Genomic DNA, 14,111 nt, shown 5'->3' on the forward strand with positions numbered 1-14,111 from the left:
TCTGGTAGATGATAACCCCAGAAGGGAAGAGGTCAATCCTCCAGACACAGCAGAGGTTGAGGAGACCTCCATGGTGCCGGTGTCCCCTGGCATGAGATGGGATGCAGAGCACCAACTCTGCTGCCAGAAAAGAGGTGTGAGCAGAGGAGCCTGAGCAAAATCATCCCAGTGACCTGATCCAGGAGCCAACACTGACAGTGCTGGGGATGGAAACTGAAATTCCAGCCTCAGAGTCACAAGCACACAGGGAACTTGATGAGGATGTGGTTGGTGACACATCCTGGATGTGAGAAAGTGGTGCCTAGGACAACTGTGATACAAAACTGCCACTAATTAGGGAAAAAAAAAGAAGGGCTCAGAGAGTTGTTCGTGCATGGGCTGCAGAGAGAAGCAGCCCCTCTTTCCCTCTCCAACATAAAGAGAATGAAGTGAGAGATATATGTTGGATCCAGCTCTGGGTCATCAGCAATGGAGAGACATGGAACTGCTGGAGAGAGTCCAGAGGCCACGGAGATGCTCCAGAGCTGGAGCCCCTCTGCTCTAGAGCCAGTCTGGGAGAACTGGGGGTGTTCATCTGGAGAAAAGAAGGGTCCAGGGAGAGCTCAGAGCCCCTTCCAGTGCCTAAAGGGACTCCAGGAGAGCTGGAGAGGGACTTGGGACAAGGGATAGAGGGACAGGACACAGGAATGGCTGCACACTTCCAGAGGGCAGGGATGGATGGGAAATTGGAAGGATTTGTTCCCTGTGAGGGTGGTGAGGCTCTGGCACAGGGTGCCCAGAGAAGCTGTGGCTGCCCCTGGATCCTTGATAGTGTCCAAGGCCAGGTTGGACAGGGCTTGGAACAGCCTGGGATAGTGGAAGGTGTCCCTGCCCATGACAGGGGGGTGGAACTGGGTGAGCCTTTAGGTTCCTTCTAACCCAAACAATTCAGCCCTGGAAAAACTGATTTGAACAGAACCTGACCTTGAGCACTTCCAGAGACTGGGCAGCCACAACAACCTGTTCCAGGGCCTCAACACCTGCATTGCAAAAATGTTTTCTCATATCTAATCTTAATTGACTCCCCTTTCGTTTAAAACCATCACCCCTTGTCCTGTCACAGCAGCCTCTGCTAAAAATCTTGTCATTGCACCACCTTCATCCACAAACATCAATTCTTGGTCTAAGGCTGATGAGAGAGTCACTGCTGCAGATCATCCATGAGATACCCACTCATCCTGTCCCATTCCTAAGTTACAGAAGGTCTCTGCACATATTTTGGGATCCACTTTTACTTCAGGATTGACCAGCTGGTGACTGACAATGGCTGGTAGGATTACTTCCCATCTCTGAAGGCATTTTTGCAGTATTTCACCATGTGACTCTGGTGAGTGACAGGGCTGTTGTTGGGGCTGATAACATGATTAGCTCGAGCCAGAATTGGTTCTGCCTACAGTCAGCAGGACCTCGGATCATACCCTACTGTGTCAACTCACAAAATCCAAAATCCCCTTTTCCAGCCTGTGCTGAACCCACCACAGTCTGTCACCCCCCAGGGGACACTGCTAATGAGCTGTGCTTGAAGAGCAGCCTCTCCAGCAGATAGCAGCTCCCAGAGCAGCATCTCCCAGCAGATAGCAGCTCCTGGGGGAACAGGCAGCCTGGGAGCGACGATGCTGACGGTGAAACCTCCCATTAATCACAGGAGCACAGCTGCCACCTCCCCACCCCAGCTACCAGAACCAGTCACAGCCCTGAGCAGACAAAACATCCACATTTTCCCCTCCCATGTGTTTTCCCTCCATGTGCTCTGTGTCAGGAGTTGTCTGGTGCTCAGATAGGGCTGCCCCTGGGCTGTGGATCATATATTGAAGGATTGTGTTGTCACCCGGCCTCATCCTTGCAAACATCAGCCTGGAGAGTCCATAATGCAGATCTTTAACTGTTCATGGGGCAGAGAGTCCATCGTGCAGATCCTAACAGGAAAATCCATAACTGTCCTCTTCAGGGAGGCAAAGGTGTTCCCATGCCAGCAGGGGGACCTCAGCTTCACCTCTGCTTCCAGAACTGGTTCCCTTGGGCAACCACCTCCCCATGGTCTCAAGACAGCACTGCCAGACTCCTCAGCTTGAAAACCAGGGCATCATCTTCTTGGGCTTTCCTTGAAAGCAGCATCCTGGAAGGAGGGATTATTTAATTTCTGTGTTTTTCACCCCAACACAAAAGAAATGTGTTTCGTTTGAAGTGGCTGCTATGGACCAAACAGAAACCCAGATCTCTGGAAGAAAAGGGGCTAATGGCAAACTTGGGATATGCGTGAACTTGGAATAAACATAGTCCTATCCAGAGCAAATGTACAGAGCCTTTGAAATAAGAAATTATTTACTATAGGGGTGATGAGATTGCCCAGGGGAGTTGTGGACTCCCTGTCCCTGGAAGTGTTCAAGGCCAGGCTGGATAGGGTTTGCAGCAACCTGGGATAGTGGAAGGTGTCCCTGCCCATGGCAGGGGGTGGAATGAGATGGTCTTTCAAGTCCCTTCCAACCCAAAATAATCTATGATTCTGTGAAATCACGTCTGTATTTTTAGCTTGTCCTGCAGACCTCACTGGGACGTGTTGCCCTGGCAAGTGCTGCCAGCTCCTCATCTCTATCACCAAGTTTTGTAGCTCCCTAAAATCTTCCCATCACCCAGCTTCAGGTTGGGTTTTGTCCCCACAGCTCCTGCAGCACAAACTTTGCGTTTCTTGGTGCCTCAGGACCATGGCATCAGGTCCTCCAGGCTGGGGATGAACTTCCAGTCTTAAAGAATCATTCCCTACTTCTGCTCCCTCCACCTTGTCCAGATGAAGACAGGGAAGGGAAGGCTTCAGGTTCTACCCTACAAACCTGGGTTGTAGGCCCAGAGCTTGAGAAAAGTGGCAACAGCAGAAACCCAGCGAGATGCAGCACACAGTTCACAACCACAGATGCAGCGCTGGCGTCCCAGTAGCTCTGTTGTGGTCTGATACAGCTGAGATATTTTCCACATTAATATTTTTCCTGCTGGCTGGAGCTTCCCCCTGCCTTGGGAAGGATCAGCCTGACACCAAGGAGGGGTCAGACCCCTTGGGGTCCTGCTAGCCCAGCCAGCATCCTTGTAGAGGCTCTCCTCATTTGTACATACACCCATATGAATTAAGAGATGAGTTTTTGCAGGAAGGGTGTTTTCAGATCTTACCTAAGGAATTTAGGACTGGCTCTACTGAGTCAGGAGGTCTTGGGTCTGACACAACTGCTTTGACAACACATTGCTCCAAAACCTTCTTCTTCCTCTCCTTCTTCCATAGATGTGGGATCATGGGGTGGGTGGAGGATGGGCTGGGTGGGCGTTCATGCCCATGCACCTCCCCTCCTTCCCTCCTCCTCCTCCCCCTCCCCATCACCCTCCCCAACCCCTTCCACTCTTCTCAGCCATGATAAGCTCGCTGATGGAAAAAATGTTGTCACACATATCTCACTTCCAGTGTGTGGGAGTTGCTGATAACGGTGCAAAGATCTGGAAAATAAAGACTCCTGACAGCTTTTGTGTCCATCCTGGCACGGGGGGATAGTCCTGGAAGAAGCTGTGGGATTTGGGAAAGGGTCCTGCAGGCTGTGGTCCTGAGGAAGAGGCTGGAGAGGGGAAAGGGCTCATCCACCCTCCCCATTTGAGGTGCAAAGCCATTCCCCTGCACATTCCCCAAATTCCTCCCTCCCTGGAGCATCTCCAAACTGAGAGCCACCAGATTTTGGCCTCAGGTGGCTTTGCTGTTGTGCTGGGGAGCAGTCCAGCAGCTGCTCACCACGGTGTTTGTTTTGGAGCTTCCCCATCAGCCAGTGCTCCCTCTGTGGGGAGAGGGGGCTGTGCTGCTCCAGCACTGCCGTGCTTCCACGTGAGCTGCTGAAAGAGCCCGGAGCAGCTCGCCAGAAGGTGAAGTCATTTATTTATTCCTAGTAAAAACGTGTCCTTTATTGCACAGCCTCTGAGCTGCTGGGGCTGAGCCACTGCCAGGTTTTTGTGCTGATGTGGAGAGCCGAGGTCAGCACTGGGCAGTGCCAGTGGCTGCATTTCTTCCCAGAAGAAGGGATGTACAAACAGGGCACCAATTTATTAATGGAAAAAAAGTGCCAGGGTTTGGCTGGCAGAGGTTCATTTGACACAGAATCAGACAATCATTTAGGCCATTGAGTCCAATCTATGATCAATCCCTACCTTGTCGCCAGCCCAGAGCACTGAGTGCTGGTCATTTCTTAGATACCTCCAGACACGGGGATTCCAAACCTCCCTGGGCAACCCCTTCCAAAGCCTGACCACCCTTTCCATTGAGAAATTCCTCCTGGTGTCAAAACTGAAGCTCCCCTGGCACAGCTTGAGGCCATTCCCTCTAATTTTATAGCACTCCTAGTTTTTTGGTATTTATTTTCTCACTCTAGTTACAGCAACTGAGAATTACTTTTGCAGAAAACCTTATTTATTTTATAAATTTTATAAATTTTCCAGCTGGAAGGAGACCTACCAGTTGTTTAGATTTCTGTCCCAATCCTCAGGGACTGTAGATGCTCTGCCCAAAACCTCCTTTTTCCTCCAGAGCACTGGTCTCCAAAGTGAGCATGATGATCCATCGGAATGGGGGGAAAAATATTTTTTTCTAACATAAAAAAATAATACAAAATTAAATTTATTTGAAGACCACTGCTGTGGGGAACTGTGTCTCTCCTTGGGCTCCCATGTCCCACAAAGCTTTTCTCTTCTGAGGGCTGTGTTGTAGGAGATAGGAAGGCCAGTTTTCCCTGGATTTAGCCTCAAATATTACATTTTTCTGATCAAACCACCTTTCTGGGGGAGAGAAGAAAAGAGGGGGTGGTGGTAGCCTTTTAAAAGAATGGAGAAAGATGCCAAAACAAGAGGAGGAAACAATGGTCCATCCCAAACCCATTTCCATGGTAAATTTGTACCCAGCTCTGCTTGAGAGTAGCCCAGACCCTGAGCTTTGGGTATGGGACAAATTAATTTATCTCACTCCATCTGCCTTGACCTTCTCATTTGGTGGCAAAGGGCATCTTCTAACCTTTTTCAGATGAATTTTCCAGGTTGTCTGCCTGGGATATGAGAGGTTTAACCCCCAGGAGCAGCTCTGGGTGACAGCATCACCCTTGACTCGGCCGGGCTTTGGCACAGCGGTGCTTTCCCCTTGTCTGGTGGCTGATAGCCGGCTCCATCCTGCTGGGAGCGATTTCCCTGCTGCCAGCGAGCTCAGACACACACACAGACACATCCCTGTGCACATGCCTCTCACAGGGCTCCACATTCAGGGGCTCCCCACCTCCTTTCCCTCGCAGCTCCGGCATCCCGGCCCCGGGATGTCATCCTGCCCCTGATAAGGCGCAGGGGCGGCTGCCAGAGGAAGGCTCCCAGTTGCTCCCGGCGCCAGGCTGGGTAGAGGCAGACGTGTCTAACCCTCGCTCCTCTGAAGGGCCAAAAACAAATGACATCATCCCCTCATCGTGTCCATCCTCCCCCCAGAATCCCTATCACGGAGAGGCTGTGCTTGGAGGGGCGAGGAGGAAGAGGGAAGGCAAGGAGGAGGAGGCCGGGGAAAAGGAGGGAAGGTAAAGGCTGGAGCTGGAAGTTGGTTACTTTGGCAAGAAGACAAAGTTCTGCAAAACTTCACCGGCCAGACTTCAAAAAGGTGGAAAAAGTGGAGGCTCAGCTCTGGCAGGTCCTGTTATCAAGGGGAGCCTTATCTCTCGATGGGGCTGATGGCTCCTGCGAGCCACAGTGGCTGCTAACCCCTGGCTGAGCTTTCCAAGGCCCCTGAGGAGCCAGGCTGTCACTCAACAGAGGAGAAGCATCCAGGAAAGGGGACTGCATGGAGGCATTGCCACCGTGTTTGCAGCCTGCAGAGCCACAGGAGCAAGGATGGGGCATCCCAGCATGGAGCCCGGCAGTCCCTCACTGCCTCAGTTCATGGTGGGGAGGAGTGAGGGGATCATTCCCTGCTCACAGTCCAGCCAGAGATGGGTCAGATCTCCACTAGGTGTTAACTGGCATAGCTGGGTCACTGGTTTTACTGGTTTCCTCCAGGGCAAGAGTGGTGACTCTGGGATGGATAGCAGAGTGGGTTTAGGTTGAAGCCAGGTGTGCAGCTGGGGGTTTTAGGGTGGGAATTTTGCACACTTCATTTCTTCCATGTCCTGAGTACCACAGTGGGTGTTTTCCAGGGATAAATCTCCCAGCTTTTTTTGGTGAGGAGATTTTCATGCCCTTTCAAGCCAACTCTCTACTCACAGCTCCAAGACATCTCTATTCCTGCTCCTCCTACACCTCCTCCTTCCTGTCTCATCACCTCCAAGGTGAGGACTTGCTTTGGGGGTCCTGCTCCAGAGCACACCACAGTGGGCTTCAGTGGACAACAGTCCACAGTCAACAACTCTCACTCCCTGGTGAGGAGCTGCTGGAAGTGAACTTGGCCTTAGCTCATTCCCACTCTTAATTCTACTCAATAAATCAGCCTATGCAGGACAAGAGGCAATGATACCCCTTGGGTGATATTGGGATAGATTTTGGAATCACATCCACTGTGGAAGTAAGATTTCACCTGGGAATTGCTCCACGCAGGAACAGGGCAGATGCAGAACCTACCACACTCCCTGTGAGACTGGGTGAATTGTTTGGATTGTTTTCCCCATGTGGATTTCTCAGCCTTACCAACTTTTCCTTCCTCACAGAGATGGATCACAGAATCATGGAATGGTTTGGGTTGGAAGCTTTAAGGGTAATCTAGTCCAGCACTCCTGCAATGAGCAAGGACATCTTCAAGGAGATCAAGTTGGCTAACCTGAGTCACCCATACAGGTTCACCTTGTTGCTATGGGAGAGGAAGAGGAACTTCTGGAGGGAAAATCACACCTCTGTCTTGGGTCCATCCCCTTGAAGAGGATGAATCCTGCCATGGCCTCTTCTGAAATTGAGGTTGTTAAAGGCAGTGACTGAGACAGAGGTGGAGGAATGTGTCCAAAGAGATGCTTCAGAACTGCTTGGACCACCCCAGCAGATGCCTCTCTTGCTGCCACTCTGGAAGGACACCCCTTGCTCTTACACCACATCTGCCACCTTTGTGCAGACGATCTGGATCCCCCAGTGCACCTCCAGCACCACAAACCCCCGAGTGTCAGGCAGGGCGCTCCATCTGAGGGGCAAGCACGGCTGCACTCCGGACCCAGCAGGACACAGAAAACCCAAAGGTTTATTGGTGACGGGCAAACCGAGCTGCACGTGGAGGCACGGAGAAGTCTGAGGACAGGTTCTGTGTACAGTTCTGGCTGCAGGATCACTGGGCTGGCTCTCCTGGGGCTGTCACACCCCGCTGGTGTGGCTGCTATCACCGGCAGCAGCGCAGGCGGCCGTTGCTGCAGCTCCCTTCCCAGCGCTCCATGTGGAAGCAGAGCCTCCGGCAGTGGCCTCGGTTGCTTCTGCACTGCTGGGTGTCTGAACGGCCTCTGGCTGCTGGAGAAAGGGGACAGGAGACCTGGTTAGGAGAGCTGGAACCTGCTCAGAGCCCCAAAACCTACTGGGAGCTGCGCTGGTGTTGGTGGCTGAGCAATGGGATATTCTCAGCGGGCAGCAGGGAAATTCAGCTGGTTCCACAGTGAGGATCAGATGTGCTTGGGAGGAGCTTCTCCATCCAGCAGGCACTGGGAGTCTTTTAATGACTGGCCTGGGTGAGACAGCCAGGTTTGGGTTGGCTGTGTTAGGTGAGGTGAGTTAGGTGAGGTTGGACTGCATCAAAAGGCAGAGAAGTGCCTTTTGGAACAGGTGTTTCACCTGTTGTTTCACCTTGTTTCCTTTCCTTGTTTCTTTTGGAGATTTTTTTGGCTTCTTGGTGTTTTGGGGTTTTTGTTTGCTTGGGTTTTTCAAATCTTTTGCTGTCTTGGTTAAAATGTGCTGCTTCTCTTTAGACAAAACACCAAGTTTGTGGGTTCTGGAGGGCCCACCACCAGTGGAGTGGGCAAACCCTTCTCTGTCCCTTTGTTGTCCCCAGGACTTCAGTTAAATAAATGAGAGCATAAACAGGCTAATCAAGTAAAATCTCCTCCTCTTGGTTATCAGGTTTGCCTTCTGCAAATGTGGTATCACCAGAGTTCTGCTAACATCATAGTGACCTTACACCTGAATGAAACCCAGATCTCTGACATATGTATACAAGCAGCCAGCAAAAATACCAAACCAAGGAATAAATCTCTATCAAACCAGAATCCCCGAAGAAAACAAACAAAAAGAAAAGTAAATTATCTGCCTTTCCCTCTTCTTTTCCCCCCTGAAAGATAGTTTTGATTTTATAGAATCAAAGATACACAGAATTATTTGAATTGGAATGGACATTAAAGACCATCTACTTCCAACATCCTGCCATGGGCAGGGACACTTTCCACTATCCAAGGCTGATCCAAGCCCCATCCATCCTTGTCCTGATATAAAACAGATTTCCAGGGATGGAGAGTCCACAGATTTTTGGGTCAACCTGTGTCAGGGCCTTCCCACCCTCACAGCCAAGAATTTAGTCCAAATATCTAATTTACACCTACCATCCTTCAGCTCAGGACCATTCCCTCTTCTCCAGTTCCTCCATCCCTTGTCCCAAGTCCCTCTCCAGCTCTTCTGGAGCTCCTTTAGGCACTGGAAGGGTCTCTGGGGTCTCCCTCTAGCCTTCACTTTTCCAGGTGAACACCCTCAGCTCTCCCAGCCTGGCTCCAGGGCAGAGGGGCTCCAGCCCTTGGAGCATCTCCATGGCCTCCTCTGGACTTGCTCCATGAGCTACTGATGCTGAGGATCCGAAATCTGGAGGCAGCTTTGCAGGTGGGATCTTACCAGAGCAGATCAGAAGGTGAAAATCACCTCCCCCAGCCTTCTGGTCACACTTGCACCTTCCTGCATTTGCCACATCTATAGTCCACTCATGGAGAATTTAATGATTCTCCATGTTTGATGGGGGATGAGGATTTTATCCTGGTCAGGAGCAAAGCTCAGGCTCCTGGAATAGGCTCAGCATTTCTAGATGAGTTTTGAGGGTGCTGAGAGGAGGGGATGCACAGCCTATGAACTCAGGTTGCATCCAGGAATTTCATGGAGACCATCTCAGGAGAAAATTTTTCCTTGGAAGGGCGAGTTAGGTCAGCCTTGTTTTGAGGGCCCTGTCTTGTCCTCTTCTACCTCAGAAGAGTAGGAACCTGCCCTTTCTCTCTCCATAGTCCTGCAGGAACCCCTGTGAGAATTTTGATCTTACCCGGAGCGCCCTGGAGGAGGAGAATGACAACGACTGCAAAGAGCAGCTGGAGAACACGCATGGCTCAGTGTGGGTGGAGGTTCCACCCCGAGGAGGAGTGAAGGGCCCTACGGAGAGGAATAAGAGGGAAATTCTGGATTTATAGAGTACAGGGGGGTTGTGTAATTTTCCTGGAGTGGAGGGAACTTTGTCAATCTCAGGTGCATTTCAACATGAAGGCAAACAGTTGCACAGGGTGTGCCTGCTCTCAGTCACATCGTGTCACAGACAGAAAGTATAAAGGGGAAATAAAGGAAAAAAATAGAAGGAAAAAGACCAAAAAGTGTGGAGGAAATCAGGGTTTTGTTGACAATTACACTGAGCACTGGGGAGTCTGCTACTGCTTGCTGCTGGAGACAGGATGTTGGGACTGACTGAGTCTGGCTCTGTGTTTGTCTTGGGCATGTGATGTTAAAATCCAATCCAAGTGTTTGCAGTATCAAAGTGTTGGGCTTTGGTTTTTGTTTTTTTGTTTTTTTTTTTTTCCCAGCTTTCACTCTCTGTGTTTAGCATTGACACAGTCAAGCCTTAAAAAATCCGGAGTCCCCTCCTTAGCACTCCCCAACTCACAGAGCTGGCTTGAAAATAATGTGATCCTTAAAAAAGTAATGGATCTGCTTAAATTTCCCAACCAACTTCCTGCTGCAGAGAGGATGCTTGCCAAGGTTTTGTTTACAACTGTCAAGAAAAAATGGAAATTTAATATTTTATTCATTTATGTACTCATTCAATGGCAAAGCTGGGGTATCTCCCTGCAGTACTTAGTGGCATCAGGTGGATTACAACTCTCCCAGGGATCCTGGCAGGCTCTCAGGTTTGTGCCAGTTCTCCAGGCCAGTTCCAGGAAATCAGCAGAGGTGAGACCTGCATTTCAACTTGGGAAAACAACGCAAAGCAAACAATGAGCAGGAATGTCCTCCAGCCAACAACAAATGGAGGAAGAGGAAATAGAAATTTTATAAAGGTTTGTTTTGTTTTTTTTTTTTTTTTTACAGTGGTGATGCAGTGGAGGCCATCACCAAGTTTTCCCTTTTCCCTTCAGAAGTCACCTCGTTGGATTTTACTTTGCAGGCTGGATGCCAGGGAGTGCTGGAAAATGCAAACCCCGTGTCCTTCGGGCTGCTTGAACAGAACAAGGATCACCTTCATCAAACAGTGCAGATAAAGGGGCCTTCAGCAGTCGGACTTTGGAGTAGAGGACACTGAGCTCTTAACCAGGGTGTCCTGCAAACTGGCCACGCACAGCCTGGGAAGGGAGATGGACCTGGAATCCCACCTGGGGGAGAGCTGGATGCAGGGATGTGTGTGAGCCTCTGGAAAAGTGTTGGTGCTCTGCCTGGGTGGAAGACAATAACCACCCTGTACCTCTGAGGATTGACATCTCCAATGTGAGAGATGGTGCAGCGGGATTTCCTGGAATTATGGAATCATAGAATGGTTTGGGTTGGAAGGGACATTGGGGATCATCCAGTCCCACCCCCTGCCATGGGCAGGGACACCTTCCACTATCCCAGGCTGCTCCAAGCCCTGTCCAACCTGGCCTTGGACACTTCCAGGGATCCAGGGGCAGCCACATCTTCTCTGGGCACCCTGTGCCAGGCCCTCCCCACCCTCACAGGGAAGAACTTCCAAAGCAAAGAATTTGGGAAGGGCTTATCCAGCAGAAAGGAGACAGCAGGTCTTGAGCTACAGTCCAAGCAGGAAGGAACGTGTGGATGCTCCTGTGAATGTCCTGCTCTGAGTGTGTGACCTGTAGTGTCTGAACATGTGTGTGCAGATGGCTTGGTGTTCTCCAGAGAGGATGTGGAGCACAGAGCCAAGGTACCACGTGGCCACGGTGTTCCCAGTGACGGATGGCAAAACTCCAGGTGTTTGTCTCCAGCTCAGCTGCTCTCCCGTGCTGAGGGCAGCACCACTGCAGAGGGTGATTTGTGCCTGGAGCTGTTTAAATGCTGCAGACTCCATGGGGACAAGGCTGCATCCTCCACACCACTACAAACCCCAGTTCTGCAGCTGTGGTACATGGGTTACGTTGCAGAACGTGCCTTGGGAAAGAAATCCAGGACTATACAGTACCAACAAAAAACAGATTTCCTCCAGAAATCAGGGGCAGGAAATCTCTGTCCCATGGGCAACTGCTTGTACAACAGCTGGCCTGGCTCCCTTTGGCGTGGTCCCACTGCTGTGTTGGCCTCAGCCTCTGGTGAGGCCCAGCAGCCTCCCACCCTCCCCTGCTTCCCAACCTGCCAGCAGATGTCTTTTTTCAGAGCTCACCATGCACAAAGGCTGATCTGTGCTCAGACACATGGCACAGGAATCGGCTCCTGGGTGCTTGAGAGGTTTTGGGGCTGGGAGGAGTTGAGTCAATCTGTATCTGCTCTCTGGCCCCAAACAGGAGGGATGTTTCCACTGACTTCATTGCCTTCAGGCCAGGACCTGAGCAGGCTGATTTTTAAATGCATCCTGGGATAAGTTTTTGCCATGAGGAGCAATTCCTTGGGAGAATGAACCCTTTTGCTAACTTGTGATGCCACCTCCTACTCCCAATCCCACCGACAGCATCTTGCCAAACAAGCACTGGGAGAGCCCTGCAATTCAACCTGTGAAGAAATGATTGTGGGCTCAGCTCTGGGCTCAGCCCTCCAGAAACCCCCCATGGCTCTTGCTCCAGACCACTCTTCATGGCCTTCTCAGAACTCTGTTCAACAGGCCCATGTCTGTTCTTAAATTGAGGCCCCCAGAGCTGCACACAGCAAGAAATGATGGGTTTTGCCCCACAAAAAAAAATGGTCAGAGCACACCTTGTGCAATAACTTATCCTTTCCAGTGCAGGGCCACATCCAGGTGTCAACTATGGATCATTCCTGGCACATGCCCACCTCTAAACTGTGCCAAGGAACAGCATGGAAGGCAGTTCATTTTCTGACAGCACATTTGAGTAGCCACTAACTTCTGTGCCTCACATGATTTGATTTACTCATGTAGGTACAGCCTCTGAATCCTGACCTGTTTTATCTCCCCAGCACACCCTGGAGCTGGGCTGTGGTGAGGTGATTTCTTTCACCCCGCAGGATTTGGAAGAGCTCCACGTGAGCGGGTGGAATGTTGGAATGTGACCCCCTTTCTCCTGTATGGGGTTGAAGGCAGATCCAGGCTCACAAACACTGGTTTGTGTGGGATTGCCAGGGATGTAAGAGACAGTCTGGATCCAAGGGGCTGCCCACGGATGTGGCACCTCAGCTTCCCCAAGCAGGAGCCCATGCAACACCATCCTGCTCCTGATTGCACATCACAGTGACGTTTTTAGGGCAGAAGAGGAAGATTTGGCTCTCTTTGCCAAGCAAACACTGGCCTGTTGCCTGGGAACAGCAAACAAATCCCACCAAGGGAATCCATGCCATGCTTTGATGGACTGAAATCCCCAGTTATCCAAGAGGCTCGTGCTGGTTGACAGACCTGGCATGAGGGTAGAGCTCTATCCTGGCTGTCTGTGTGGCTGCAGAGATCCCAGATGTACATCCCAAGATGTCTGGATGATTTTTGCATCTCCTTTAGGTATAGGTCTGCTAAGGTAGTACTAAAGAGCCTCAGTTCGCATCCTTCTGAGCTCTATCAGGTGCAGACAGCTGGAGTTCAAAGCTCAAGGATTTCCTACTAAAATCCTCTTCTTCATTTGTCTTTCACCTGCCCTTGAGAGGGTTCTGGAACTGGATGATTTTTAAGGCTCCTTCCAACCCGAACCATTCTGGGATTGTATGATGATTTTATGATTCTTCCTCCTCCCCAGAGTTACAGGATACTCCAACTAGGGCTTAATTAATTTGAGCAGCATTCCCTGTCATACACTTACACCAAAGCAGCTCGTGCTGCTGTTCAAGCAACTCCCCATGAGCTGAACTGGCTGCTTTCCCCAGCTGAGTTTAGGGGTAAAGAAACCACATCAAAACCAGTTTTATAAGGTCTGGAAGTGCTGTTCTCCACCATCCACCCTATCCTTGGTGCTTTCTCCCTCCTCCCTCTCTGTAAGACTGGAAGGGAATTCAGTTTGTCTTATTCATTGGGCAGAAATAAGGATGGATTTTTGGTTTGGTTTGGGTTGGTTTTTGTTTGTTTGGTTGTTTTTTTTTTTATTTTTATGGGGTTTCTTTGTGTGGGTTTTTTTTTTGTTGTTGTTGTTTTTTTTTGCGGGGGGGGGGGGGGGGGGGTTGGGATTTTTTTTTTGGGTTTGGTTTTTTTTTGGGTTGTGGTTTGGGTTTTTTTTAAGATTATTTCCATCCAGATCAGCAAACAAGGGAACACCCAGCAGTGGGACAGCAGAACCATGCCTGTGAGCATGCCCATTAGTGCCAGAGGGACAATATTCCCTATAAAAACTGAGCTTTTCCACCTTTCCTGGTGGACTGGTCAGTAGGTCCAAAGCATATCGGGGGCAGGATGCCCAGTGACTACGAGGCAGATGTGGAAGGTGAGCTGCAAGAACCCACTCTTCACTTTCCTAAGAAACCAGGCTGTAACCACCATGGCTGAGCATTCCCAGATGAGGGGAATGAACAATGAACCCTGTGGATGAATGTGAGAAATAAATTGTTTGATTTGGAGAGGTGCCCTGGTTCAAACCCCTCCCCGTGCTGTCCTCGTACATCAGCGTGCGTCAGAGGGATGGGCTGGAAATGGGCAGGAATTTGGCTCTGGGTTCAGCCCTGTCCCTGTCTTCACAATCAATTCCCAAGCCAACAGCCAGCTCGGGGTTATCTGGCTCTCCTGAGGGCCCATCCAGCTGCAGGGGATC

General features: G+C 50.5%; 1 protein-coding gene across 1 annotated transcript; it reads right to left on the minus strand.

Annotated features, from left to right (window-relative positions):
- Positions 1-7,230: 7,230 nt before the first annotated feature.
- On the minus strand, positions 7,231-13,396 carry DEFB125 (defensin beta 125). Its single transcript, XM_031504548.3, has 2 exons — positions 9,284-13,396; positions 7,231-7,503 (listed from the first exon to the last, which is right to left on the minus strand). The coding sequence occupies exons 1-2, from the start codon at positions 9,342-9,344 to the stop codon at positions 7,382-7,384; spliced, it is 183 nt and encodes a 60-aa protein (XP_031360408.2). The 5' UTR covers positions 9,345-13,396; the 3' UTR covers positions 7,231-7,381.
- Between the last annotated feature and the right edge of the window lie 715 nt (positions 13,397-14,111).

This window comes from Lonchura striata, chromosome 3 (genome assembly GCF_050655825.1).
Source record: "Lonchura striata isolate lonStrDom1 chromosome 3, ASM5065582v1, whole genome shotgun sequence".
Lineage (NCBI taxonomy): Eukaryota > Metazoa > Chordata > Aves > Passeriformes > Estrildidae > Lonchura > Lonchura striata.

Bases quoted from the DNA above. Each gene is read 5' to 3' on its own strand.
- DEFB125 (XM_031504548.3), bottom strand. From the start codon at position 9,344: ATGCGTGTTCTCCAGCTGCTCTTTGCAGTCGTTGTCATTCTCCTCCTC. The intron at 7,504-9,283 runs GTAAGATCAAAA...TTTCTCCAGCAG, and splicing joins CCTCCTCCAGGGCGCTCCGG to CCAGAGGCCGTTCAGACACC.